The 25,650-nt window shown below is 42.2% G+C and overlaps 1 protein-coding gene across 3 annotated transcripts in view; it reads left to right on the top strand.

Moving 5' to 3' along the window:
* The window catches only part of GTF2IRD2B (GTF2I repeat domain containing 2B), a 58,984-nt gene that overhangs the window by 1,201 nt on the left and 32,133 nt on the right, over positions 1-25,650 (top strand). For 2 of the 3 annotated variants that reach the window (XM_014548527.1, XM_014548526.1), the window contains exons 1-8: positions 4,985-5,116; positions 5,412-5,515; positions 12,105-12,243; positions 19,879-19,998; positions 21,365-21,548; positions 21,714-21,742; positions 23,394-23,448; positions 23,981-24,024. In XM_014548527.1, the coding sequence (XP_014404013.1) occupies positions 5,095-5,116; positions 5,412-5,515; positions 12,105-12,243; positions 19,879-19,998; positions 21,365-21,548; positions 21,714-21,742; positions 23,394-23,448; positions 23,981-24,024 (697 nt within the window). In that variant the 5' untranslated portion in view covers positions 4,985-5,094. Of the gene's footprint in view, positions 1-4,984; positions 5,117-5,411; positions 5,516-12,104; positions 12,244-19,878; positions 19,999-21,364; positions 21,549-21,713; positions 21,743-23,393; positions 23,449-23,980; positions 24,025-25,650 lie in introns of those variants that run through there. The other variant, XM_005877232.2, reaches the window with a different exon arrangement.

The following is a 25,650-nucleotide window of genomic DNA, read 5'->3' as shown; positions in this document are numbered from 1 at the left end:
GACGGTTGCACGCACCGAACGCGCCTCCTTCTCCCTTCCGATTGGCCAGGCGGAGCGGTGGGGGCGGATGCTGCAAGCCCTGGGCTCTCGGGGGCCGGGGTGCGTGAGGCCCCGCCCCGTTTGACGTACGCGGGGCTCTCGCGCTGTGGGGCAGACGTGCCTGATTGGTTAGGTTAGGAGGCGGGCTTCCTCTGTTGCCTAGTAACTGCGGGGGGGGGGGGTCCTTGGAGTCGGGCGCCTCCGCTGCTCGCCTTGCAAGTGGCCCGCGGCGTGGGTTTGTCGGGGGTGTGGCCAGTTGGGCAGTCTCCAGCGGCCTGTTGGCAGGAAAACCCGGAGGCCCTAAGAAGAGTCTATGGCCCACGTGTAGTTTAGAGACAAAGGGGGGAAAAGACCCGCAAGGCTGTATTTTCCGCCCTTTAAACCCAACCTTTGCTGTTTACTGAGATACCCCAATGAAATTCACCCTTTAAAAGTGCATGATTCATTGGTTTTTAGTTTATTCACGGAGTTTTGCAACCATCACCACTAATTCCAGAACATTTTCATCACCCAAAAAGGAACCCGGATTCCATTAGACCAGCGGTTCTCAACCTGTGGGTCGCGACCCCTTGGGGGGTCGAACGACCCTTTCACAGGGGTCGCCTAAGACCGTCGGAAAACACACATATAATTACATATTGTTTTTGTGATTAATCACTATGCTTTCATTATGTTCAATTTGTAACAATGAAAATACATCTTGCATATCAGATATTTACATTACGATTCATAGCAATAGCAAAATTACAGTTATGAAGTAGCAACGAAAATAATTTTATGGTTGGGGGTCACCACAACATGAGGAACTGTATTAAAGGGTTGCGGCATTAGGAAGGTTGAGAACCACTGCATTAGACAGTCATTTCCCATTTCCCACCCCAACCCCTGGCAACCGCTAATGTGTTTTCTGTCTCTATTGCTCTGTCTCTTCTGGACATTTCCCGTAGATGGACTAAGGAGCCATTTGGGTCTGGTTTCTTCCATTCTCTTTTATGACTGAATAAGTATTGTATGGGTATACCGCATTTCTGTCAATTTATGGCAATTTGGGTTGTTTCCATTTTTTTGGCTATTGTGGATAAATGCTATGAGCATTCCTGTACACTTTCTTTGTGTGCATATGTTTTCAACTCTTGGGTATATACTAAGGAATGAAATTTCTGGGCCAAGCTTTGTGTTTTAATTTCATGCTGGTAATTTGAAGTAAACAGATGTCTAGGTATAAGATTCGATATTGCTCAGAGCTGAAACTGAAGAATTCAACAGCCTTTTCTCCCTCATTCCTTCCACTTGGAGAGGAAGGCTTGATCAGTGGGACTGGCCACCTGGACGTTAGTGGACACAGGGCTTGGTGCCAGCTGCAGCAGGTGTTAATCTGCAGTGGCGATTTGAAGTGGGTCACTGTTCTTCCTGCCTGCCTGTTGTTTAGCCCCTGATGTTTGCTGCCCACAGCTCCGAGTTTTTGCCCACACCTTCAGCCTGGACCGTTTCTTTCCTTATTCTCAGGCCACAGAACTTGCTCAAATGCTCCCCACCCTCACCCCAGTTGTTGATTCTGTGTTCCCACATGCCCTGGACCATTTCAAGGATGTCTGGCTTTTCATTTTGCCTTTATTACCTGCTATTCTGCCATGTCGGTCTGCCTCACTTGAGAGTGCAGGAGGCGGATTTTTCCACCTTTGTTTCCTCCCTGCCCTTCCTGACACTGTGTTGTTTTCACATAGCAGGTGCTCAATACATTTTTGGTTGTTGTTGTTTTTAAATTTTTTATTTATTTGGTGAGGTTAAAGTTCTTGACTATTTGTTAATCATTTACATCTTATTGAAAATACATGTTATTTCTATTTCTCTTCCATACTCCTTGAATGCCAGAATATTTTATTGTCTTGAAATTTGTTGTTATTTGTTTTAAAATTTTTTCCAGTTTTATTGAGATATAATTGACATATAACATTGTATTCATTTTAGGTGTACACCATAGTGTGTGTGTGTGTGTGTGTATACACACACACACACACACACACACACACACACATACTAGAGGCCAGGCTCATGATGGCAAGCACAGCAGTGGTGGCGGGAGCCTCTCCTGCCTCCACAGCATTTGGACATCCCCGAAGGGCTCCTGGACTGCAAGAAGGTGCAGGCCTGGCTGAGGGACCCCCCCCCCCCCCACCCCCCGCAAATGCACAAATTTCATGCACTGGGCCTCTAGTAATTCAATACAGTAAATTCAATAATAAAAATAAGCAAACAATCCAGTTTTTAAATGGACAAAAATTTGAGCAGGCATTTCACCAAAGATGATATATGGATGGCAGATAAGCACATGTAAAGATGCCCGGCATCATTAGTCATTATGAAAATGCAAATTTAGCCCTGGCAATTTTGCTCAGTGGTTAGAGCGTTGGCCCATGGACCGAAGGATCTTGGGTTTGATTCCCAGTCAAGGGCACCTACCTCAGTTGCAGGTTCCCCAGCCCAATCAATGTGTTTTTCTCACATGGATGTTTCCCTCTCTCCTCCTCCTCCTCCCTCTCTCCCTCTTTAGAAATCAATGGAAAAAATATCCTCAGGTGAGAATTTAAAGAAAATGCAAATTAAACCACAAAGAATTTCACTACCAACATATTAGAATGGCTAAAGGTTGTTTTTTTCCTAACCTGACAATATTGTTCGTTGACAAAGGTGTGAGCACCTGGAGTTCTCATGCATTAGTGATAGGAACACTAATGGTACAGTCACTTTGGAAAACAGTTTGGTACTTCCTTATAAAGCTAAAAATATACCTAAGCTATGTCCCAGCAATCCCACTTTTAGGTATTTACACAAGAGAAATGAAAACTTAGGTTTAATCCAACCAGCGTGGCTCAGCCATTGAGCATCCACCTATGAACCAGGAGGTCACGGTTCAATTCCAGTTAGGTCACATGCCCAGGTTGTGGGCTCGTGGGACATGCAGGAAGCAGCCGATCAATGAGTCTCTCATCATTGATGTTTCTCTCTCTCTCTCCCTTTCCCTTCCTCTCTGAAGTCAATAAAAATATTTTGCTTTAAAGAACACTTAGGTTGACACAAAAGCCTATGTGTGAATGGTTGTAGTGGCTTTATTCATAATCATAAAAAAAACTGTGAATAACCCAGAAGTTCTTTAAGAGGCAAAAAGGTAAATTGTATATCCCTACAACAGTGTACTTAGTGAAAAGAAAGAAAAAACTGATACAGTGAACAGCACAGCCTGGGATTCCATTTATATGACATTCTGGGATACCAAAAAACTACAGGACAGAAACAGATCCGTTATGGCCGGAGGCTGGGGTGCAGGGTATGAATCGACTACAAAGAGGCCTGGAGGAGTTTTGGGGGTGATGCAACTGCCTTTACTATACCTTGATTTTAGCGGTGGCTACAGATGTTATATTTGTTAAAACATAAAACTATGCACTAAAAAGGTGAAGTTACTCTATGTAAATTATACCTTAATTTTAAAAAGTTTTTATGACATGAGCAGGTATTTCACATCTAATAATCAAAGAAATGAAATGTAATTCTAATGAGAGTCTAAGTTTACATCAGTTGAAAGAATTTTTATAGTAAAACCTTGTTCCTTTACTTTAAAGGAAAGAGTAAATGGTCTGTTTGACCATTTTTCCTCTTGCTAAATAAAATATGCAGACATAAACAATGATTGATTGAGCTCAGACATGAGCGTCCCAAGCTTTTTGGTCAGCTTCATGGAGAGACCTCTGAGCTTGGAGGTTGTTTTAAGGACACACAACGTCATGACCTCATGATGTTTTTTTGATTTCACAAACCACCCACATGGGAACATTTTATAATGCGTCCTCCAGGCACCGGGGCGTGAACTGGCTTCTTCCCTTTCTGAGTGCTTGCATGGGAATAATTGGAGCATTAAATTGGATTATTGGAAAAGCACTGGCACCTAGTAGTATGTGTTCTCTGAGTGTTAATTTCTTTTTTCTCCATCCAACCTCTCTTTGATTTTATTTGATTTTTAAAAATAGCTTTATTTACCCCTAGCCAGTTTGGATAGTGGATAGAGCACAGTGGGTCCTGAGGACTGAAGGGTCTCGGGTTTGATTTTGGTCAAGGGCATGTACCTTGGTTGCAGGCTCGATCCCCAGGGCCGAGTGCAAGAGACAACCAATCAATGTGTCTCTCTCATGTAGCTCTCTCTCTCTCTTTCTCTCTCTCTCTCTCTCTCTGTCTCACCCCTTCCCTTCCACTCTCTCTAAAAATCAATGGAAAAATATCCTCGGGTGAGGATTAACAACGACAACAACAACAAAGCTTTATTTAGATAAAATTCACATATCACACAATTCACCCATTTAAAGCAATTCAGTGGTTTTTAGTGTAGTCATCACCACAGTCAATTTTGAAACATTTTCATCGCCTCAGAAAGAAACCCTGTAGCTCCCCCTCTCCTCAGCCCTACGCCACACTGATCTTTGTCTCCAAGATTTCCCTGTTCTGGACATTTCATATGGATGCCTCATAAAATATGTGGTTCCCTTGATTTTAAATTGAGGGAGCTCAGAAATGGTCAGAGGTGAAGGTGGTGAATTTAGTGTATCCTTCATAGAAGAGGAGGCTGGGTGCACCCCACTGGGGTCAGGGAGCTGGTGAATGGTCTGGGAAACCATAACCTGCCTATCTTGGCTGCCAGCTCTATGGGGACCAGTGCCTCATGCCTCCTCCTGCATAAGCTTACATCACCGGCCTGGGCTGCTTTATTTACCCTTTGCTTACAAATGTAATTAGCCAACTATGGCAGGGGCATGACAAGTATTTATATAACACATGCTTTATTTAACAAAAGCTTTCTGTGGTATTGGAGAAACTTTTTCAAAGAAGTGTTTTAATGCTAACTTGATACAGAGTTTGGCAAAATTTGGAGTGAGCTTTTATGCAGGAGAAGTCCTAGCAGGAAAGGAAAGGTGATTTTCTCTTTCCGTCTTTAGTGTACAAAACCACTTCTCTCCTTCTGTGTATGTGAGACGGAATGCGGTGTCTGCCCTGCCATGCTGAAATATGACAAAACATCGCTGGATCGGTAGGGTTCATTTCCTTCCCTCCTCATCTAGGAAATGGTTAACATGCTTCTTTCTCTAGTATAAAACCTGAATTTACTTTATGAGAAGGTGGTGTCTAGGTTTCGTGGGAAATACACTATATGAAAGTTAGCATTATTATACAGAGGTCTTGGTAGATCACTTAATGTGTTAAGTGTCAATTTCTTCAACTCTACAGGAAGGTTTGAAGCAGGTCATGTGGAGGACCCCACAGCTCTAAATGTGAGCAGGACACTGGATTTCTACCACTTATTTCTTTCTCCTTCTCTTGCACAGGGATCATGGCCCAAATAGCAATGTCTTCCCTGCCCATGGAAAATGAGGCCTCCTCAGAGAGCAGGATGGTGGTGACGTTCCTCATGTCTGCTCTGGAGTCCATGGTGAGATGGTTGCAGTTCCATCAAACATTTCGTGGTTGGATCACTGTAGAAATAACAGAACCGGGGAATACTTCATTTTTAATATTCAAGTTCAGTTTTACGTCCTATCTGTATAAGCATACCCTTCTTCATAGAGGATAATGGCTTGTCATAATTTGTTTTTCTTACATGATGGAGATAATGATGTAAATTTAAGCTTTCCAGATCTGACATTTTAATGAAGGCACCTGTGTTACCTTGTTTGAGAATATGCCTTGTCTAAATTCAAAGGTAAATTAATGCGCCACTTGCATGCATCTGTTTACATCCATTGGCAATAAGGGTCAGGCTGACAGCTCGTGCCTCCTGGTGTGATGCTCTGAGAAGGAGCAGAACCACTTCGGTGGCATTCCCACCAAACCCCGAATCTAATGAAGAAACATCAGACAAACCCAGATTAAGGGACAGTCTACGGACTGGACTTACATATACATGTCAGTGTCATGAAAGAAAGAAAAACCTGTCCCAGGTGGAAGGAGACTGAAGAGACAGGACAGCAAATAAAAAGTGTGACCCTGGATTGGGTTTTTGACCAGAAAAAAATAGATATTTACTTATTTTTATATAAAGAAGATTATTGGGTCAATTGGCAAAATACCAAATACTCACATACACACACACCTTGACCTGTCATGTTCAGACTGTAGAAAATCAAATATAAAGAGAAATTTTGAAAGCAGTCTATGATAAACTGAATAATGGCTGCCCAAAGATGTTCATGGCCTCACTCCTGAGCCTGTGAATGTTCCTTGAGCTGGAAAAGTGATTAAGTGAAATGTGATTAACGCTCTTGAGATGAGGCGATTATCCTAGATTTTCTGGTGGCAAATAAAACTGTTTCTTAAAAAAAACTTGGAATAAATTCTTTTGTCTTTTTTTATTTTTATTGATTTCAGAGGGGAAGAGAGAGGGAGAAAGCGATAGAAACATCAGTGATGAGAGAGAATCATTGATAGGCTGCCTCTTGCACCCCCTATACTGGGCGTGTGCCCTGACGGGAATCAAACCGTGACCTACTGGTTCATAGGTCTACACTCAGCCACTGAGCGACACCGGCTGGGTGGAATAAATTTTAAAAGAAAGCATCAGGATCTATGTGAAGAGAACTAGAAATATCTTAACCGAGAACTGATCACATTCCTTCATTTGACAAATATTCATGAAGTGCCTCCAGTATCTAGGCCAGCCGTGGGCAAACTACGGCCCGAGGGCCGGATCCGGCCCGTTTGAAATGAATAAAACTAAAAAAAAAAAAAGACCGTACCCTTTTATGTAATGATGTTTACTTTGAATTTATATTAGTTCACACAAACACTCCATCCATGCTTTTGTTCCGGCCCTCCGGTCCAGTTTAAGAACCCATTGTGGCCCTCGAGTCAAAAAGTTTGCCCACCCCTTATCTAGGCCATTTTCCAGGCACTGGAGCTGTAAGACTTGAGAGGACAGAAGAGGTCCCCTTCACATAAATCTCATATTCTATTTGGGGAGATGGACAATAAGCAAATTCTGTGTATGTGTGTGAGTCTCAGTAAATATAATAACTATAATATTATAAAGAAAAGGAGGGTCAGGAAACAGTGTTTAGGGGAGAGCTGATGGTCTGGGAGAAATTCTCTGGGTAGTTTATGCAAAGACCCGCATGAAGTGAGGAAGTGAGCCATGCCAGTATCCAAGGGCAGAGTGTTCAAAGCAGTCAGAACAGTTATGCAAAGGCCCTGAGCTGGGAACAAGTTTGGTATTTTCAAGGAACATCAAGAAGTCCAGCAGTAGTGGAGCAGAGTGAGGGAAGGAGAAACAGTCAGAGGAAAATAAGGTTCAAGAGGCGCCTAGCGGTCAGATCATACAGAGCTCTGGACAAGTGATGTGGGAGAACAGTGCTCATGTGAACAAAATCAGATAACAATGAACAAGAGTGGAAGCAGGTCACTACCCAGCCCAGTGGTTGAGTGTTGACCGATGAACCAGGAGTTCACAGTTGGATTCCCGGTCAGGGCACATGCCTGGGTTGTAGGCTCGATCCACAGTGGAGGGCATGCAGGAAGCAGCTGATCAATGATTCTCTCTCATCACTGATGTTTCTATCTCTCCCTCTCCCTTCCTCTCTGAAATTAATAAAAAATATTTAAAAAAAGAGCGGAAGCAGGGAGACCAGTTAGCAGGCTGTGGCTGTCGTTTGGATAGGAGATTTCAGTGTCCTAGTCTAGGGTAGGAATGGTGGAGGAGGTAAGAAATGCTGGGACAAGAAAGATCTGCTTAGGTTAGAGTTGATAGGACTTACTGATGGATTGGATGTGAGCTATGAAGTTTTCTTGGGGGAAAATCAAGAGGATTATTTTATTGTGATTATATATATAAAACCATAAAATTTACCATTTAACCATTTCTAAGCATACAGTTTAGTTCAGTGGCATTAAATACATCCATCTCCAGAACTTTTTCATCTTCCTAAACTGGAACTTTGCACCATTGTATAATTACTCCCCGTTCACCTCCCCCGCAAGCTCCTGGGAACCAAAGAGTTTTTTTCTTTTTTAAAATAAAGTTTTATTTAGGAATACTTTTAAGATTTCCCGAAAGGTGCCCTAACCGGTTTGGCTCAGTGGATAGAGCGTCGGCCTGCAGACTGAAGGGTCCCAGGTTCGATTCCGGTCAAGGGCATGTACCTTGGTTGCGGCCACATCCCCAGTGGGAGGTGTGCAGGAGGCAGCTGATCGATGTTTCTCTCTCATCGATGTTTCTAACTCTCTATTTTTTTTTATCAATAAAATATATATATATATTTTTAAAAAGATTTACCGAAAGGTTAGAAAGAGTACAGAGAGTTCCCATACACTCCTTACCCATAACTTATAAACTATGGTACATTTTACATAATTATGGCACATTTATCAAAACTAATAGACCAGCCCTGGCCGATGTAGCTCAGTTGGTTGGACGTTGTCCCATGCACCAAAAGGTTGTCAATTCAATATCCTGTCAGGGCACATGCCTGGGTTTCGGGCTCCATCCCAGGTAGGGAGCGTGCAGTAGGCAGCTGATCAATGTTTCTCTCTCCCTCTCCCTTCCTCTCTAAAAATCAATTTAAAAAATCTAAAAAAAAAAAAAAAAAAAAAAAACTAATAGACCAACATTGGTACATCACTATTAACTAGCTCCAGACTTTATTCAAATTTCATTAGTTTTTTTACTAATGTTCTTTTTCTGTTTCAGGATCTACCCTATAGTACCACATTGCTTTTCGTCATCATATCTCCTTAGGCTCCTTTGATCTATGACACTTTCTCAGACTTCCCTTATTTTTCATGACCTTGACAGTTTTGAAGAGTACTGTTCAGCTATTTTATTGAATCTCCTTCCATTTGGGTTTCTCTGATGTTTCCCTCTTGTCTAGACTGGGATGGGTTTTTGGAAAGAAAACCACAGAGGTGAATGCCCCTTCATTACTTTGTAACGGGTGCATGACATCAACATGTCTAATCACTGGGAAGGTTCACCTTGGTCACTTGGTCAAGGTGGTATGATGATTCATTTTATGTGTCAACTTGACTGAGCCATGGGAGGCCCAGATAGCTGGTTAAATAACATTTTGGGGAGTGTCTGTGAGGGTGTTTTTTGGAAGAGATTGGCACTTGAATTTAGTATAGCTGAGTATAGCAGGCGGCCCTCCCAGCGTGGGTGTGCATCCTCCACTCTGTTGAGGGCTCAACTAGAGCAAAAAAATGGAGGAAGGTTGGGCTATATATTTATTTTAAAATCATGCGTTTCAGGATTAGAAATGCTCAAAAATAATAAGTGAATGCCCTAGCCGGTTTGGCTCAGTGAATAGAGCGTCAGCCTGTGGACTGAAGGGTCCTGGGTTCGATTCTAGTCAAGGGCACATGCCTGGGTTGTGGGCTCGATGCCCAGTAGGGGGCGTGCAGGAGGCAGCCGATCAATGATTCTGTCTCATCATTGATGTTTCTATCTCTCTGTCCCTCTCCCTTCCTCTCTGAAATCAATAAAAATATTTATTAAAATAATAATAAGTGAATAAAGCAGGAGGCCAACCTATATACAGCATACGATTCTAACTTTGTTTTTAAAAAGTATATATGTGTATGTGCGTATTTCAAAATGTGGTTAGTGGTTAATTCTGGGTAATGGGGTTCTAGGGGATTATTTTGCTAAAATTTTTATAATATGCATGAAAAGAATGCTTTTTAAAAATATCTTTTCTACTGATGATGCTCAAAGGCTAAAAATTGCTAACTTCACCTGATATGTCAAATTAACTGCTGAATTTGGGACTCATTTGACACAAACAGAGATTTGCCCTGAAGCCAGTGGAGCCTGAGCTCTGGGCTCCCCCTGGTGCTGACCCCTTCCGTGGTCCTGGGAGAGTCCCAGCAATATGTGTACTTAGTTTTTGTAAAATTTGCTAGAATAAGGCATTTAACCACATCAGTTAAGGTTGCTGTCTCCTTCTACTCTGACTTTCTCTCTGCCACAGCCCCTGTTCTAGTTTCCTGAGGCTGCTGTAACAAATTACACAAACTTCGTGGCTTTAAACAGGACACATTTGTTGCCTGACAGTTCTGAAGGTCAGAAGGCAGAAAATGGGTTATGCAGGCCTGAAATCAAGGTGTCAACAGAGCTGCGTTCTTTCTGGAGAATCTGTGCCTGGCCTTCTCCAGCTTCTGGAAGCCACCCGAATTCCTTGGCTGGCGGCCCCTTCCAGCAAGGGCACCACTCTACCCTCTGATTCCACTGGCACATCTCCTCCTGCCTCTCTTTTCCTTATCAGCACCTTGTAATCACATTGGGCCACCATGGTCAATCCACAATTCTCTCCCCACCTTGAGATCCTAAGTGCAATCACATCTGCAAAGTCCCTTTTGCCATGTAAGGTAACCTCTTCACAGGCTCTGGGGATTAGGACATGGACATCTTTCCAGGGTCATTATTCTGCTGACCGCAACCCACTGTGTCAGGTGATGTAGCGGATAGGGCGTCTTTGGGGTCTCGATAAGGGGAAGTTGGACTGGGGATACATTTAGTTTTAGTTTAGTGGTAGTATGTGGCTTGCTGTTATTTTTATGTCTGGGTACGTTATTGCTGGACATCCCAGTGTAGGAATAGTTTCTAGGAATATTCCTATAGTGCACTGTGTCAATTCATCCGGTAACATGATTTCAAGGACAGAGCCTGAGGTTATATTGTAGTGTGAACATATCTGGATAGCAGAGATGAAACAAGGCTTTATTTTTTTTTATTTATTTATTTATTTATTTATTTATTTATTTATTTATTTTGAATCCTCACCAAGGTTATTTTTTCCATTGATTTCTAGAGAAAGTGGGAGGAAGAGAGAGAGTGAGAGAAACATCAACATGAGATAGACACATCGATTGGCTGCCTCCCGCATGCACCCTGACCAGGGCTGGGAAACCTACAGCCAAGGTTCATGCCTTTGACTGGGAATCAAACCCGAGACCCTTCGATCCGTGGGCTGACACTCTAACCACTAAGCCAAACCAGCCAGGGCCGAAACGAGGTTTTCAATGTACAGAGCCAGAAGCAAGTCTGTGGCAAATTCTTCTAATCATTAAATGGGTAAAATTGTAAATAGAGGATTTGTTTTTCATTGATGCCTTGTCGAAACCAAAGTTCTCTCTGGTCAGGAATATACCCAATAATGTAGCAAATGTAGTTATAAATACACCAAAATTCTTTTAACTTTTTGAAAGGAATTGCATTCAGTAGAATGTATCATGCTTGTCTGCAGGCCATAAACCTGTAGCACTACGATGACCAGCAAGTCTGTCTATGTATGATTTTTCATGGTTTTATGGGTCCCTACCATCAGTAATAAAAATGTAATCAACCATGTTGGAGGAAATATTAAATTATTAAAATGATATTTAAAATATTATTATCAGAGGAAGAGGCAATCAAAGTGAATATAGCCAAAAATGTAGGGGGAAAAGACCCTGCACCCAATTCCAGTGTATTGGGGCAGGTTTCCCCACCCCCACCCCCACCGGTGGCTCACAGTTCAACTCAGTTCTGACACTGTCAACCCAGAGGCAGCACCCAGTCCCACAGGTTACGGGCTCGGTCACAAAAGACTGCCCCCTTCAGGTGCCAGTTGCATCAGGTTTGTCACCTGTGCTTCTCATCTATCGTATCTGATTTGTCATAAGTGGGGGTTCCCAAGACCCCCCCTCGGGTTTGATTAATTCACTAGAGTGGCTCACAGAACTCACCTTTATCACTCTCTTCACTTAGAAAATCCCAAGGGTGTTAGGAGTTGTGTGCCAGGAACAGTGGACCAAATATATATTTCTTACGGTAAATCACAGTATCACAGGTAGTTAATAAAAACATGTTCTTCTCTGGGTTCTGTGGTGTTTATGGTATTTGCTTGATAAATTAGTTTTGGTTTCTTCTGGGTGATTTTTCTCATTCTAAAAAATGTTGTACCTAATTTTGTACTTTCTTAAGCAGACCTCTTAGGCCCCACAAAATCCGGATCTGCCCTTGAACAAACACTTCATTCCTTGTATTTCAGTGCAAAGAATTGGCCAAGTCCAGGGTGGAAGTGGCCTGCATTGCAATGTATGAAGCGGAAGTGTTTGTCGCTGGAACCGAGAAAGGACGAGCTTTTGCCTGTGCCAGAATGGACTTGCAGGCGGATTTTGCAAAATACTGTAGGTGTTAATAATTTTATCCTTTGTATTCATAAACTGTAAAATATTTGCAGGCAAGTCTTGTGTCATGTTTTCTTCTAAGACATCATAAGCATTATTCTAAAAATGTTTCTGACCATCTCCTTTGACTTGGCAAACCAGTGAATAACTACTTCACACTGGCGCGTACAAGAAACATAGTGTATTTTGTACCGGGTCCTCAGTGGGACTCTGGTTTTGTAGACTAAATTTGAAGTATATAAAGTAAGTTGTCTCTGATTCCTAAAATAAACCCACATTTGAAAAAAATGCTCTTATTTTACTCCTTCCCGAAGGCAAGGGTAGAACTCCTTCGGGGCTTGTTGGGTATTATTTTTGGTTAATAACCATTTTACTCCTTTCCCCCTTTTTTACTATGTTACTTTCAAGCCTTCAATATGCCAATATGTGCTGCGAGTGCCCGGGGGCATTCATGAGCATGTGCGGTCATATTCAAGGGAAATTATACTCCAAGGCAGTGATTTTCAACCTTTTTCATCTCATGGCACACATAAACTAATTACTAAAATGTTGCGGCATGTCAAAAAATGTATTTTGCTTATCTGACAAGAGAAATAGGTATAATTTTGATTCATTTACACCAGATGACTATTATTGTGTTGGCTGTTGTCATATTTTTATTTGACAATCTAAGGGAAAAGAAATCAATTATTACATGTTTTAAAAAACATTGCAGCACACCAGTTGAAAATTGCTGCTCTAAGGTGTTATCTTTACCACTATAAGTCATCTATCAAGTATTGAGTTAGCAATTTTGTATTTCCTGGAATCAAGAAAGGAAAGTTTAATCAAAGGTTAGATATAGATAGGTAGATATAGATATATAGATATGTAGATGTCTTCAAGAATTAGCGGAGGATATATATATCTATATATATATATGATCTTGATGTGTGTGTGTGTGTGTGTGTGTGTGTGTGTGTGTGTGTATATATATATATATATATATATATATATATATATATATATATATATATATATATATATATATATATATATATATATATATATATATATATATATATATATATATATATATATATATATATATATATATATATATATATATATATATATATATATATATATATATATATATATATATATATATATATATATATATATATATATATATATATATATATATATATATATATATATATAAAATATTGATTTCATAGATATACATTTGTTTTGTAATAAAATTATATATATAATATATTTTTGAGGAGGATGCCTCTACAGCATCGATCGCTTTTGGTCAGACTGAAGGAGCCCCTCAGTGCAGTGTTTCCTGGTTTCCTGAGGGGAGCAGCTCGAGGAGATCTGGGGAAACACAGAATAGGACTAAAGTTGGAGGGGACCTTAGAGATGCACAGTGAGATGAAAGGAGAGAGCAAGCTCCCTGGGAGCCATCTCTCAGAAGCCAGAAAGGCAGGACATGTTATCAAGGGGCTCCGGGCCTGGGGAAGAGACTTGATGCTCACTCGGACATTAAGAAACAGGCTGGAGTGGGACTTGTCCACCAGGAGAATTTCATATATATGTGAGATGGATTCCAATTGACTTCTAAAACCAAAATTTAGGGTCTCTACTATCAAGAAGATAGATTAAAAAATGAAGCAGTGAGTATGGTGAGTATGTGATTGATGAACAAGAAGGGTAGTCTCAGTTCATTAATGTCAACTGGCAATTGGATTTCTAATTGTTGAAATTTAATTACAGCATTTTTTAAAATTTCACAATTGCATGCTAATTTTTCAGATATAGGGCTATTCATGTTTTCTATTTCCTCTTGTACCCATTTTGCTAAACTTTATTTTTAATGACTTTATTTCACCTAAGTTGTCAAATTTCTCATTAAATTATTTATAATATTTGCTTTATAATTTTAATCTATGTATTGATGTCTCTATTTTAGTTTTAGATTGGTAATTTGTGTTTTTTTCTCTTTTTCTTGATAATCTTGAAAGGAATTCATCTATTTTACTTATCTTTCCAAGGAGCCAACTTCTGGCTTTGTGATTTTCTCTATTGTTTGTCTTTTTTCTTTGTCAGTTACTTTTGCTCTTATCTTTATTATTTCCTTACTTATAATTTCCTTGGCTTTGCTTGATTTTCTACCTTTTTTGTTTGGTTGCCTAAGTCATTGACTTTTAAAAAAAATATTCATTTAAAATTATAATTTTCCCTTTAGATTCTGCTTTAGCTGTATTCCAAAGACTTTGAATATTGTGCTTTTACTATCATTTAGTTAAAAATATTTTCTAATAACCCTAGTAAATTATTTTGACCCATATTTTCTTAGGAGCATGTGCCTTAATTTCTTAATATTTGGGGATTTTTTTGTTTGTTTATTTGTTTTTGTTCCTAATTACATTTTATTGTGTTCCAAAAATCTACTCAATGTGATTTTAATCTTTTTAAATTTATCAAGACCTAATTTATATCTTAGCACATCATTTAAGCCATTCCTGGCTACCACTTGCATTGCCATTACCTTTTGCATCTCTTTTGGTTATCATTTGCATGTAATATCTTTTTCCATCCTTTCATGTTCAGTCTATATATGTCCTTAAATCTAAAGTGAGTGTTGAAGATAGCATAATGTCCCATAGTTCTTTATCCTTTCTTCACTTTTTTTTCATTTTTTTCTTTTTGCTCCTCTAACTCGATGACTTCAAAGACTTGTTTTTGAGTTTGTTTATTCTTCTGCCTGATCAAGTAGGCTGTTGAACACCTCTAATTAATTTTTCAATTCAATTATTGTATTTTTCAGCTTCAGAATTTCCGTTTGGTTCTTTTTATAGTTTCCATATTTGCCAGTATTCTCATTTTGTTCATGTATCATTTAATTGTCTGTATGTGTTCTCTTTCAGCTCATTGAGCATCTTTGTGTTATGACATTATGACAGTTATTTTGAATTCCTTGTCAGGCAGTCCAGAGATCTGCATTTCTTTAGGATTGTTCTGGATTTTTATTTTGTTCCTTTGATTGGGCCTGTTTCTGTGTATGCCTTGTAATTTCTTTTCTGGAATTTGGGCATTTGAAAAAACAACCACCCCTCCCAGGCTTTGCATCCTGGCTCTGTGCAGGGGAAGACCTTCACAGATAATACTGCGGGCTGTTCTAGGACCTCCCTAACCTTTTTAAGTATCTTTCTCCCCCTGGTGTCTGCCCACAGAACTGCAGCTCTAACATGCTGACATGCTTTCAGCAGCTACCAAACCGTAGTGCAGATCCCATCAGTGCTCAGACTGAGACAAGACAGAAACCACTTCCTCCTGCAGCCCCAGACAAGCCAGAATGTTGGCCACAGGGTCCACTCTTTTGTTTCCATCCCAAAGGAGGAGCCCCAGCATGGGGGTTTCCTCCCAGTTGCTCTGCAACTATGCGGTGCCAAGCACAAATAGACACACCAAATGCCAGGAATTTTCCTACCCCGTATACTGGAATCCCTTCTTGGTTTTACAATGGGTTAGGTCAGCGGCTCTCAACCTGTGGGTCACGACCCCTTTGGGGGTCAAACGACCCTTTCACAGGGGTCGCCTAAGACCATCGGAAAATACATATTAATTACATATTGGTTTTGTGATGAATCACTATGCTTTAATTACGTTCAATTTGTAACAATGAAAATACATCCTGCATATCAGATATTTACATTACGATTCATAACAGTAGCAACATTACAGTTATGAAGTAGCAACGAAAATGATTTTATGGTTGGGGGTCACCACAACATGAGGAACTGTATTAAAGGGTTGTGGCATTAGGAAGGTTGAGAACCACTGGCTTAGGTGCTGTGGCTTCTCAGCTGTTCGGTGGAGTTCTCACAGAGATGTTCTGGTCTCTATTTTGTTAATTTGCTGTTGCTTCTTTGTCTGCCATATTGCCAACATCACTCTCCTGCTTTTGTTTTTGAAGAATGTATTTACTTGGTATGGAATTCTAACTTGACAGTTTTTTCTTTCAGCCCTTTAAAAGTTTTATTTATTGCCTTCAGGCTTCCGTTGTTTTAGATACAAAGTCAGGTTAGAATTCTAACTTTTGTTCTTCTGAAGGTAATGTGTTGTTTCCCTTAGGTTGTTTAATCTTTGGTTTTTGGCAATTTGTCCATGATATGTCTATTTGTGGTTACCATCAATTGTGGACATTTTGGCCATTATCTCTTCAAATATTTATTCTGATCCGTGTCTTCCTCATTTACACATGTAGAAGAAAATTTGATGTCCCACGGGTCAGTAAGGCTCTGTTCCCTTTTTTTCCCTTTTTTCTATTCAAGCTTTAGATTGGATTGTTTCTATTACCTTTTTTGAGGACACTGATTCTCTCTTCAACAGTGTGCTGTTAAGTCCACCTGTGAAAAGTTCATCTCCAATCATTTTTTACTTCTAGATTTCTATTTCCTCCTCTCTCTCTTTCTTTTTTGTTAGCATTTTCATTTCTCTGTAGGGATTCCCCAAATACTCACCCATTTTTTCAGCTCCCCTGCAAATTCTTAAATGTATTTATAGCAGTTATTTTAAGTCCTTATCTGATCATTTCAATATCTGGGTCATTAGTGGTCCTGCTTCTATTTTTTTCTTTTTCTTCATCATGGATCACATTTTCCTGCTTGTTCATATTTCTACTAATTTCTTATTTTATACTGGGTATTGGCAGGGGTCCTCAAACTACGGCCCGCAGGCCACATGTGGCCCGCCGAAAAAATTTTTTTTCTTCAAAATAAGATATGTGCAGTGTGCATAGGAATTCGTTCATAGTTTTTTTTTAAACTATAGTCCGGCCCTCCAACGGTCTGAGGGACAGTGAACTGGCCACCTGTTTAAAAAGTTTGAGGACCCCTGGTGTATGGTATGTTATAAAAGTCTGCTAGTCTTGCTCTCTTTTCTTGGAAGGCAGTTAAATTACTGGCAGGTCACCTTGACCCTGTGGGGAGCCAGTGTAGATTTAGCTCCTTGTCCTACGGCATCACTCTTCATCTTGGAGTGTGGCCCTTACTCCTGGGTGTACCCATTAGTTTCACAAGGTGTTTATCAAGCTTCTCTAACTTAGCAGAACTTGAATTCTAAACTCTGTCTTTCTAGCACCACACAGCTGTTTAAATTCTGCTCAGCCCTTTAGCTTGTTGCTTTTTCCTTAAAGTCTCACCCTATGCTGACACAGTTGGGCCAATCAAGAATTCGAGGGAAATTTCTATGAAGACATTGGGTCCCCCACCTCTGTGACTCACTCCGTTCCAGGATTTCCCCATCAGTTTCTGGCCACGGTGGCAGTCCTGACATGTGACATAGATTTGAATAGCCAGCTCAGCGAGAATCTCCATCTGTGTAAGCTTCCCTTTCTTCAAAGTCTCTGCCTGGTTTTGGTTGTGCTTCAGTGCCTTCAGATACTTGGTTTTAGTATTTTTTCCAGAGCCTATCACTGTTATTAGCAAGTACACACTTCTCTGCCATTACTGGAACTGGAATATTGGGTGTGATTCTTGAATAGGTGATGTTTGTTTCTTTAGAAGTTGTCATGGAAGTAAGGAAAAATTACCGTGGAATAGCAAAAAAGCAACAACACATTTATCTCCCCTCTGAAATTAGAAACCAACTCCCTATGGTATAAGTGTTCATTCACTAATTGAATACTCAAAACAACAGAAATTTAGACTCAACCTATATTTGCGCTATAGGTGCTTAATAGGAAACAATACAGAGTAAACCAGGAATTGGCAAACCTTTTCTTTAATGGGGCAGAGAGGACATAGGTTAGTCTCTGTGGGGTATTACAGTCTGTTGCAGCCACTCTGCTTGCTATTGTGGTGGGAAAGCAAAACTGGGTAATAGTCAGATGAATGAGCGTGGCCAAGAAAGCCTTAGTTACAGACCCTGAAATTTGAACTTCAAATTTCATATGATTTGTATGTGTCATGAATGATTCTCTGCTTTCAAACTCTCTTAACCATTTCAAAATATGAAACCGTTTTTAGCTCACAGGTTATGCAGAGCCAGGCAGGGAGTGTGTGGGACCTGGCCCATTGTCTCCTGGCCCCGGAGTGAACTCTGCAGGAAGTATTCTCGCTTCTCTGCCACTCTGTTCCCCTCTTCACCTGTGAGCCAGAACTGTTTCAATGACCAAACACACAGGTTTTCAGCTGCTTCCTGCTTTTGGCCTCGTTGGCTGGTTCTAACATGTAAATGTGCGTAAGAATTGCTTTGCAGAATTGTATACACAAAACTCTATACTCTGAACCTAATGGGTGACGGAGGGTGTTCAGGTATAATTTTGCCCGGCCACAGTTCTCGCTTTACATTCGACCTTAGGACATGACTCCATCGTATGGGCCTCTCTAGCTCAAGACATCGCTGTGTGACAGCTGTCAGGTTATTGCTCTCCGAGTCCGTCCTTCTCTGCCCTGCCTGGAACTGGAGCTGGGCCCTGTAAGCATCGTCCTTGGGCAGCTGGACGGGGAGAAGAGATCGGGGAGGTGCCCTGGGGAAGGAGCATCTCTTCCTGATACCGCAGGGTTCCCGCCTGCTGGGCCTGCGGCCCCTGGCGACCAGCAGCAGTTGGGATTCCCAGTAGCTCCCCTACCGCACTCAGCATCCAGTCAGCTCCATCGGCATCCCTGCTGGCTTCCCAGCAAGTCTCACAGAAGTCTTAGAAAGTTCCAGAAGGAAGCTTCCCAGTGAATCAGCGGCACACCTCTCCACTCCCTCCTCCCCTCCCCACTCCAGTGCCCCAGAGAGTGGCATCCCCCGCAGGTGGTTTCAGAGTTCCACCAGCATCCCGGAGGACAGCTTCTTTGCAACACCCAGCAAGCCTTGCAGGCCCCTGGGGGCAACTGGCCCATGGTTTCAGCACCTCCAGAGGGTGGGTCCCTGCTGGCTGGCTCCAGCTTGCTGCACCCCAGGCCACTTCCCACTCTCGGACAGGCCATGGCTGCATCCACCCCAGAGCTCTGCATCTCTCTTCCTGATCCACAGGGTCCCTGGGGGACCCTCTTCCCGATTGGCTCCTTCCTCAGCAGCGGTAGAGCTGCTCCCACGCCAAGCTGCTGTGTGTTGAGTTCTCATTACCCCTTAGTAGTCAACCCCTTGTTGCTAGTTAATGAATCTTACTACACTTCCCCGTTCAAATTAACATGCAGTTTCTCTCTCCTGACTAGCCCTGATTAAAACCACCAGTTTCAAAACTTTGGGAATAGCAGCTGTAGGGGGCCGGTTGCAGGGAGGATAGGGACCTAGCTGGTCCTGAACGTGTGCAGTGGTGAGGGTCGCCCTACACAATGACTGAGAGCAAATATAACTATAACAAACACCATGTCTGCTTGAAAATAATTTCCTTTGATCTACTACTATTTCCTTGTGTGACGAATCACTTATAATTCTTTAGCAATAGATTCATTTCAAAAATGCTCATCATGTTATATTATCCTGATCATCCTAAGTAGCTTATTCTTTGTTTTTATTTAAATAAACAAAGATCTTGTTTTATGGCTATTACTCTTTTCCCTTTCCTTTCCTTATGCCAGAAGCATAGAGATTAAGGACGTGCACGGTACAAACGCCTGGGTACTGACTGTGCCGATGACTCGTTCACAGGCGCTGCGGAAGGCCTGCCTGAGACCAAACCCCCGAGCCCTGTGAGAGGGATGCAGCTCAACTCGGGAGAAACGGAAATACTCAGGAAAGCAGTGGAGGACTACTTCTGCTTGTGTTATGGTAAAGTGCATTCATGTGAGGCATTAATTTTCCGAATAGTTCACTGTGGAGTGTTAGGTCATCTTATTGGTGTGATTATTTAGATGGTTTCTAACATCTGAACATCCACATTCTCATCAAACGAAGAGCCGTCCTTAATTAAGTACCAGCTCAGGTTTTCTTACAGAAGACAACTTGGTTTCTTCTGGTCCATCGAAACCTCTGGATTGATCAGACTTCAGTGTTGGCTCCCATCTGGGGGGGCCCCGAGCTGCCCCCCACTCCTTGGCCAACCCAGTTATTAAAGGTTTTTATTGTTGCTTTGGTCACCAGCCTCTCCCTAACCCTAACCCTAACCTACCCACATCTTTCCACATCTTTCCACAGGCATTAAGACAAGGATTTTTTAAAAAAATACCTACACAATGTTTTAAAAAGCTAGATAACGAGCCCTGGCCAGCGTGGCTCAGTGGATAGAGTGTCGGCCCCTGCACCAGAGGGTCTCAGGTTCGATTCCTGGTCAAGGGCACATACTTGGGTTGCAGGTTCAAGCTCCAGTCCCAGCCAGGGCTCATATGGGAGGCAACCATCAATGTGTCTCTCTCATATCGATGTTTCTCCCCCCTCTCTTCCTTGATTCCACTCTCTCTAAAAATCAATGGGAAAAATATCCTCGGGTGAGGATTAACAAACAAACAAACAAACAAAAAAGCTAGCTAACCAAGTACTATACAGGTTTTATATACTTATTTGCGATATAAGCACCTTAGCATCTTAGGGCCTTGTTTATCATTCCTAGACAGCTGCACACATTTATTGACCTGCAGGTCCCTGTGAGCACTTGACTTTGGGGACCTCCAGCACAAGGGATCCTGGGATCTCAGGCTACACTTGTCTATGAGAAATAGGGCTCCAGCATCTCTGGGCTGGCGGGCCAGTGTAGAATGATACACGGCCCCAATGGTGACATGAGGCCATGTTGACCTCATAACTTTTCCACAGGCAAGTTGGCCTGACTTGTTTGGTGTGACACAGGGACAGTTACACTTTGAGTGGAGGCTCTGTCCAGCAGCCTGCGTAACCACGTGTGCTCTCTGCAGCCCTGGGTGTGCCAGACCGAGTACCCCAAATTGCACATCTTCCAAGCGAATGGAGATAAAGACCTATTCTTTTCTCTTTCTTTTATGAAGGTTCAAATATTATAAATATTTTATTTTGGCCCTTTGGTTGGTAATTTTTCTAATTTCCGACATAAAGAAATAGGGTACCGTATGCTTCTAATGTATCTTCAAATGATGTCACCACCTGTGCTTATTACACTAAATGAAATTGGCCGGTAGGGGTGGTACGCACCTGCCATTTAAAATCATTTTGCCTCTTCTCCTAGGAAAAGCCTTAGGAACAACAGCAATGGTGCCTGTTCCATATGAGAAGATGCTGCGAGATCAGTCGGCTGTGGGAGTTGAGGGGCTTCCAGAAGGAGTTGCCTTTCAGCACCCAGAGAACTATGATCTTGAAACTCTGAAGTGGATTTTGGAGAACAAAGCCGGGATTTCATTCATCATAAACAGGTGACAGGCTCTGTCCCCTCACAGCAGTTAGTATATTTGAAGATAAGCTGAGAGCTTCATTTCAGTCAGTTCATTATGTTCTATTCCATTAGAAGTTGTTGTTCGGCTGTTTAATCTGACTTTCTTGTGTGTTCACGTTGGGTAATAGTGTTGGTTTTCTTGCAGACCTTTCCTAGGTCCGGCAGATCAGCAAGGTAAGTGACAGCTTCTCATACTTAGTGACTGCCCTTGGCTGCTAAACCAGTTCTGCTCTTCTAATTAAAATGCAAGTTCGGCACATTCTAAAGCTTGTTCATTCTCACTGAGGAGGCGGCCTCTGACATGGCAGGGTGGGTGGTCATGGTGTGTGCAGGGTGTACAGCTCAGGGAGAGACACACCCGGCCTAGAAAGTGGAGACACCACCCTCCTCGCAGCTCACCTGCTGGGGAGTTTCTGCACCCAGACCTCAGACAGCAGTAGACCCCCCTTGTCCTGGTGCACAGCAGTGTGAGGAGCGTGGGGTCCCCTCCTGGTCTTTGACCACAGCCACGGGCCAGGCATGGTTGGGTTCAGGAATGGGTCTAGGATGTGTGATTGTTCCCATGCTCCTGAAACTCACAGTGTAGGAGGAGGAATGAGACTGTCCAGCAGGGAGCCGGGTGTGGCCTGTGCTCTCAGAATGGTGGGAGGAAATCCCTGAGAGCCCTGCAAAGGGGTGAGAATTGTGTGATTGGAAGGGCTTCATGGAGATGCGGGGGTCAAGCAGGGGGTCAACAGGCTGTTCCTCCAGGAAGCTCATGCCATGTGACCACACAGAAAGCAATGGGGAAGGGTGTCTGAGGCCGCATTTGGGAACCAAGGACCCCTTATAATCTCCTGAACTTAGGATTCCGAGGGGACCAAAAATATAATAATAATTTAGCAGAAGTGTTTAGAGATCAACTTATGCTTACTTCTTATTTTCTCAGATTATTATTCTGAATGTAATTGGAAACCATAGCTGTATATGAAAGATCAGATCTAAAGAGGATGTCATACTGAGACTGCATAGGTAGGGATGGCCCAGGGGGGCGTAGGGTGGGATACACACAGTTCAGAAGGCACACCGTAAGGTGGTTCTTCTGAGCATAGATTACTCATGGGGCAAAGTCTGTTCCAGGAACAGTGCGAGCTCCTGGACTCCTCAAAGGAGGGATTTGAAGGTAAGGGTGGCAGGTGACAGGAGATTGTTGTGCCAGATGACTTGCATTTTCATTAGAGACTATTTAGTGCTTACAGTGTGCCAGGCACTATTTTAAGCACTTTGCATGTATTCTCACCCAACCACCATTTTCAGATGAGGAAACTGAGGCACAGGGCGGTTTAGTAAGTTGCTGGAGGTCACCCAGCTGGTGAGCAGCAACGTGGGATCCACACCTGTGCTCCAGTTCCGGTCTGCTCCTCGGCCCCCATTCTGCCCACACGAATGGCCCCAGATCATGGGGTCAGGTTTGAGATGGTCTCTTCCCTCCACTGACTTGGAGATGAGAGTTCTGTTCTCTCTGTATTGGCTTTCATTTTATATATGCCTTTTAAAAAATATATTTTTTTATTGATTTCAGAGAGGAAGGAAGAGGGAGAGAGAGATGAAAACATCAATGATGAGAGGGAATCATTGATTGGCTCCCTCCTGCACTCCCCTACTGGGGATTGAACCCGCAACTGGGCATGTGCCCTGGCTGGGAATCCAGTTGTGACCTCCTGGTTCATAGGTTGATGCTCAACCACTGAGCCACACCAGCCGGGCTCATTTTATATGTCTTTGAATGTTGTCATATTTCAAGATGCGGAAAGGGACTAATGTGTGTCTTTTCACTCCTGCACAGGTGGGCCTGGGGTGGTAACAGATGCTGAGAGAGCAATGTCATTGTCAAGTGAAAGGTAAGGGATCAATAAAAATACAACCCACATCTAGCCCCAAAGTGATCCTTTTTAGACTGGAAAGCCTTCCTTATTTTGTTATACAGCTGACCCTTGAACAACATGGGTTTGAACCACATGGCTCTTTTTATGCCGCTAGTGGACCAGCACAGTTCAGACCGTGCTGTTAAGGGGCACCTGTGTTTTTAACCTGCAGCTGGGAATACGCGTATGTGGAGGGCCGACATATATTATATTCAGATTTCGACTGTGTGGCAGGTCGGTGCTCCTAACCCCCAAGTGTTCAAGAGTCAGCTGTATATTCTTTATTCTGTAAGATGTTTGGGATTCTATCGCTACAGTCAGTTAACACATTTGGTTTTGTAACAAACCATTAAGAATGTTAATGTTAAACTTGTGGCAGTGTTGCTCTCAGTTTGGCGTGGGAAGGGGCTTCGGCAGCATGGAGATGTGGGGGTTGTAGCTCAGGGGTCCAGACACCTGTGGGCAGTCCTCACCGCCCGTCTTGACCAGGGTTCCCTTCTCCTTTCAGTGGTGGCCCCATCCATGTGAAAACGGAACCCATGGAAGATGCCGGTATGTATACCAATGCTTTTAGAATCCAGTGTTTAGCAGGTTATCATTTGACTCCTTTCTTTTGTTTTACTTAAAAAAAAACATATGGGACTCTGAGTAAACTAAGAATAGAGGGAAACTTACTTGATTTGATTTTTTTAAATCTCAAAAAAAAATACAACTAACATTATACTCAATGGTGAGAAACTAGAATCTTTCCCCCTAAGCGCAGGAACAAGGCAGGGCTATACCTTTCATCACTCCTTTTCACCTTCATACCGGAGTCCTAGCTCCTGCAGTAAGGCAAGAAAGGGAAATAAAAGGTATACTGATTGGGAAGGAAGAAATAAAACTGTTTGGTCGTAGATGACATGATTGTCTATGCAGAAAATCTGAAAGAATCAACCAAAATATGGGGTTTAGGACACTAATTAATCTCAAATGGGACCTTATTTGCAGAATAATCATATTTTATTCAAATATCTAGAAAAGAGCCTTCTAATGCAGTAAATGACTAGAGGGGAAATGTTAAAAGGTTAAAAATAGAATTTCTTTTTTAAAAAATATATTTTATTGATTTTTTACAGAGAGGAAGGGAGAGGGATAGAGAGTTAGAAACATCCATGAGAGAGAAACATCAACCAGCTGCCTCCTGCACACGCCCTACTGGGGATGTGCCCGAAACCAAGGTACATGCCCTTAACCGAATCGAACCTGGGACCCTTCAGTCCACAGGCCGACGCGCTAGCCACTGAGCCAAACTGGTCAGGGCAAAAAAATAGAATTTCTTAAAAACTCAAATGTTTAGTTAAGAGATGGGAAAATATTGAAAGTATTAAAAGTGGAAAGGTCAGCCCGGTCAGTGTGGCTCAGTGGTTGAGCATCAATCCATGAACCAAGAGGTCACAAGTTTGATTCCTGGTCAGGACACATGCCCAGGTTATGGGCTCGATCCCCAGTAGTGATCTCATCAATGGTTGTTGTTTTTTAATGTAGATTTTTGGTTTTATTCATGGCTGGTGAAGACATTATTTTTTTAAAATATATTTTTTTATTGATTTCAGAGAGGAAGGGAGAGGGAGAAAGAGAGAGAAACATCAATGATGAGAGAGAATCATTGATTGGCTTCCTCCTGCAAGCCCCCCACTGGGGATCGAGCCCGCAACCCCAGCATTTGCCCTTGACCAGAATCAAACCCAGGACCCTTCAGTCCGCAGGCTGATGCTCTATCCACTGAGCCAAACCAGTTACGGTGACATTATTTTTTAAATTTAAATTCTTTATAGTTTAAAGTATTACATATCTCCTTTTTCCCCCACTAACCTCTCCCCAGGCGCTCCGACTCCCCAGCACATGCCCTCATACTGTCTGTGTCCATTGGTTATGCTTATATACAAGCATACAAGTCCTTCGATTGATATCTTACCCTCCCACACACACCCTCCCCTGCCTTCCCTCTGAGGTTTGATGGTCTGTTTGATGCTTCTGGCTCTATTTTTGTTCATCAGTTCAAATCATATTCCACAAATGAGTGAAGTGAGATCATGTGATATCTATCTTTCTCCAACTGGCTTATTTTGCTTAGCATAATGCTCTCCAGGTCCATCCATGCTGTTGCAAATGGTAAGAGTTCCTTCTTTTTTACAG

This window comes from Myotis brandtii, unplaced genomic scaffold, assembly GCF_000412655.1.
Source record: "Myotis brandtii unplaced genomic scaffold, ASM41265v1 scaffold510, whole genome shotgun sequence".
NCBI lineage: Eukaryota > Metazoa > Chordata > Mammalia > Chiroptera > Vespertilionidae > Myotis > Myotis brandtii.
This window is presented reverse-complemented; position numbering and strand designations above follow the sequence as displayed.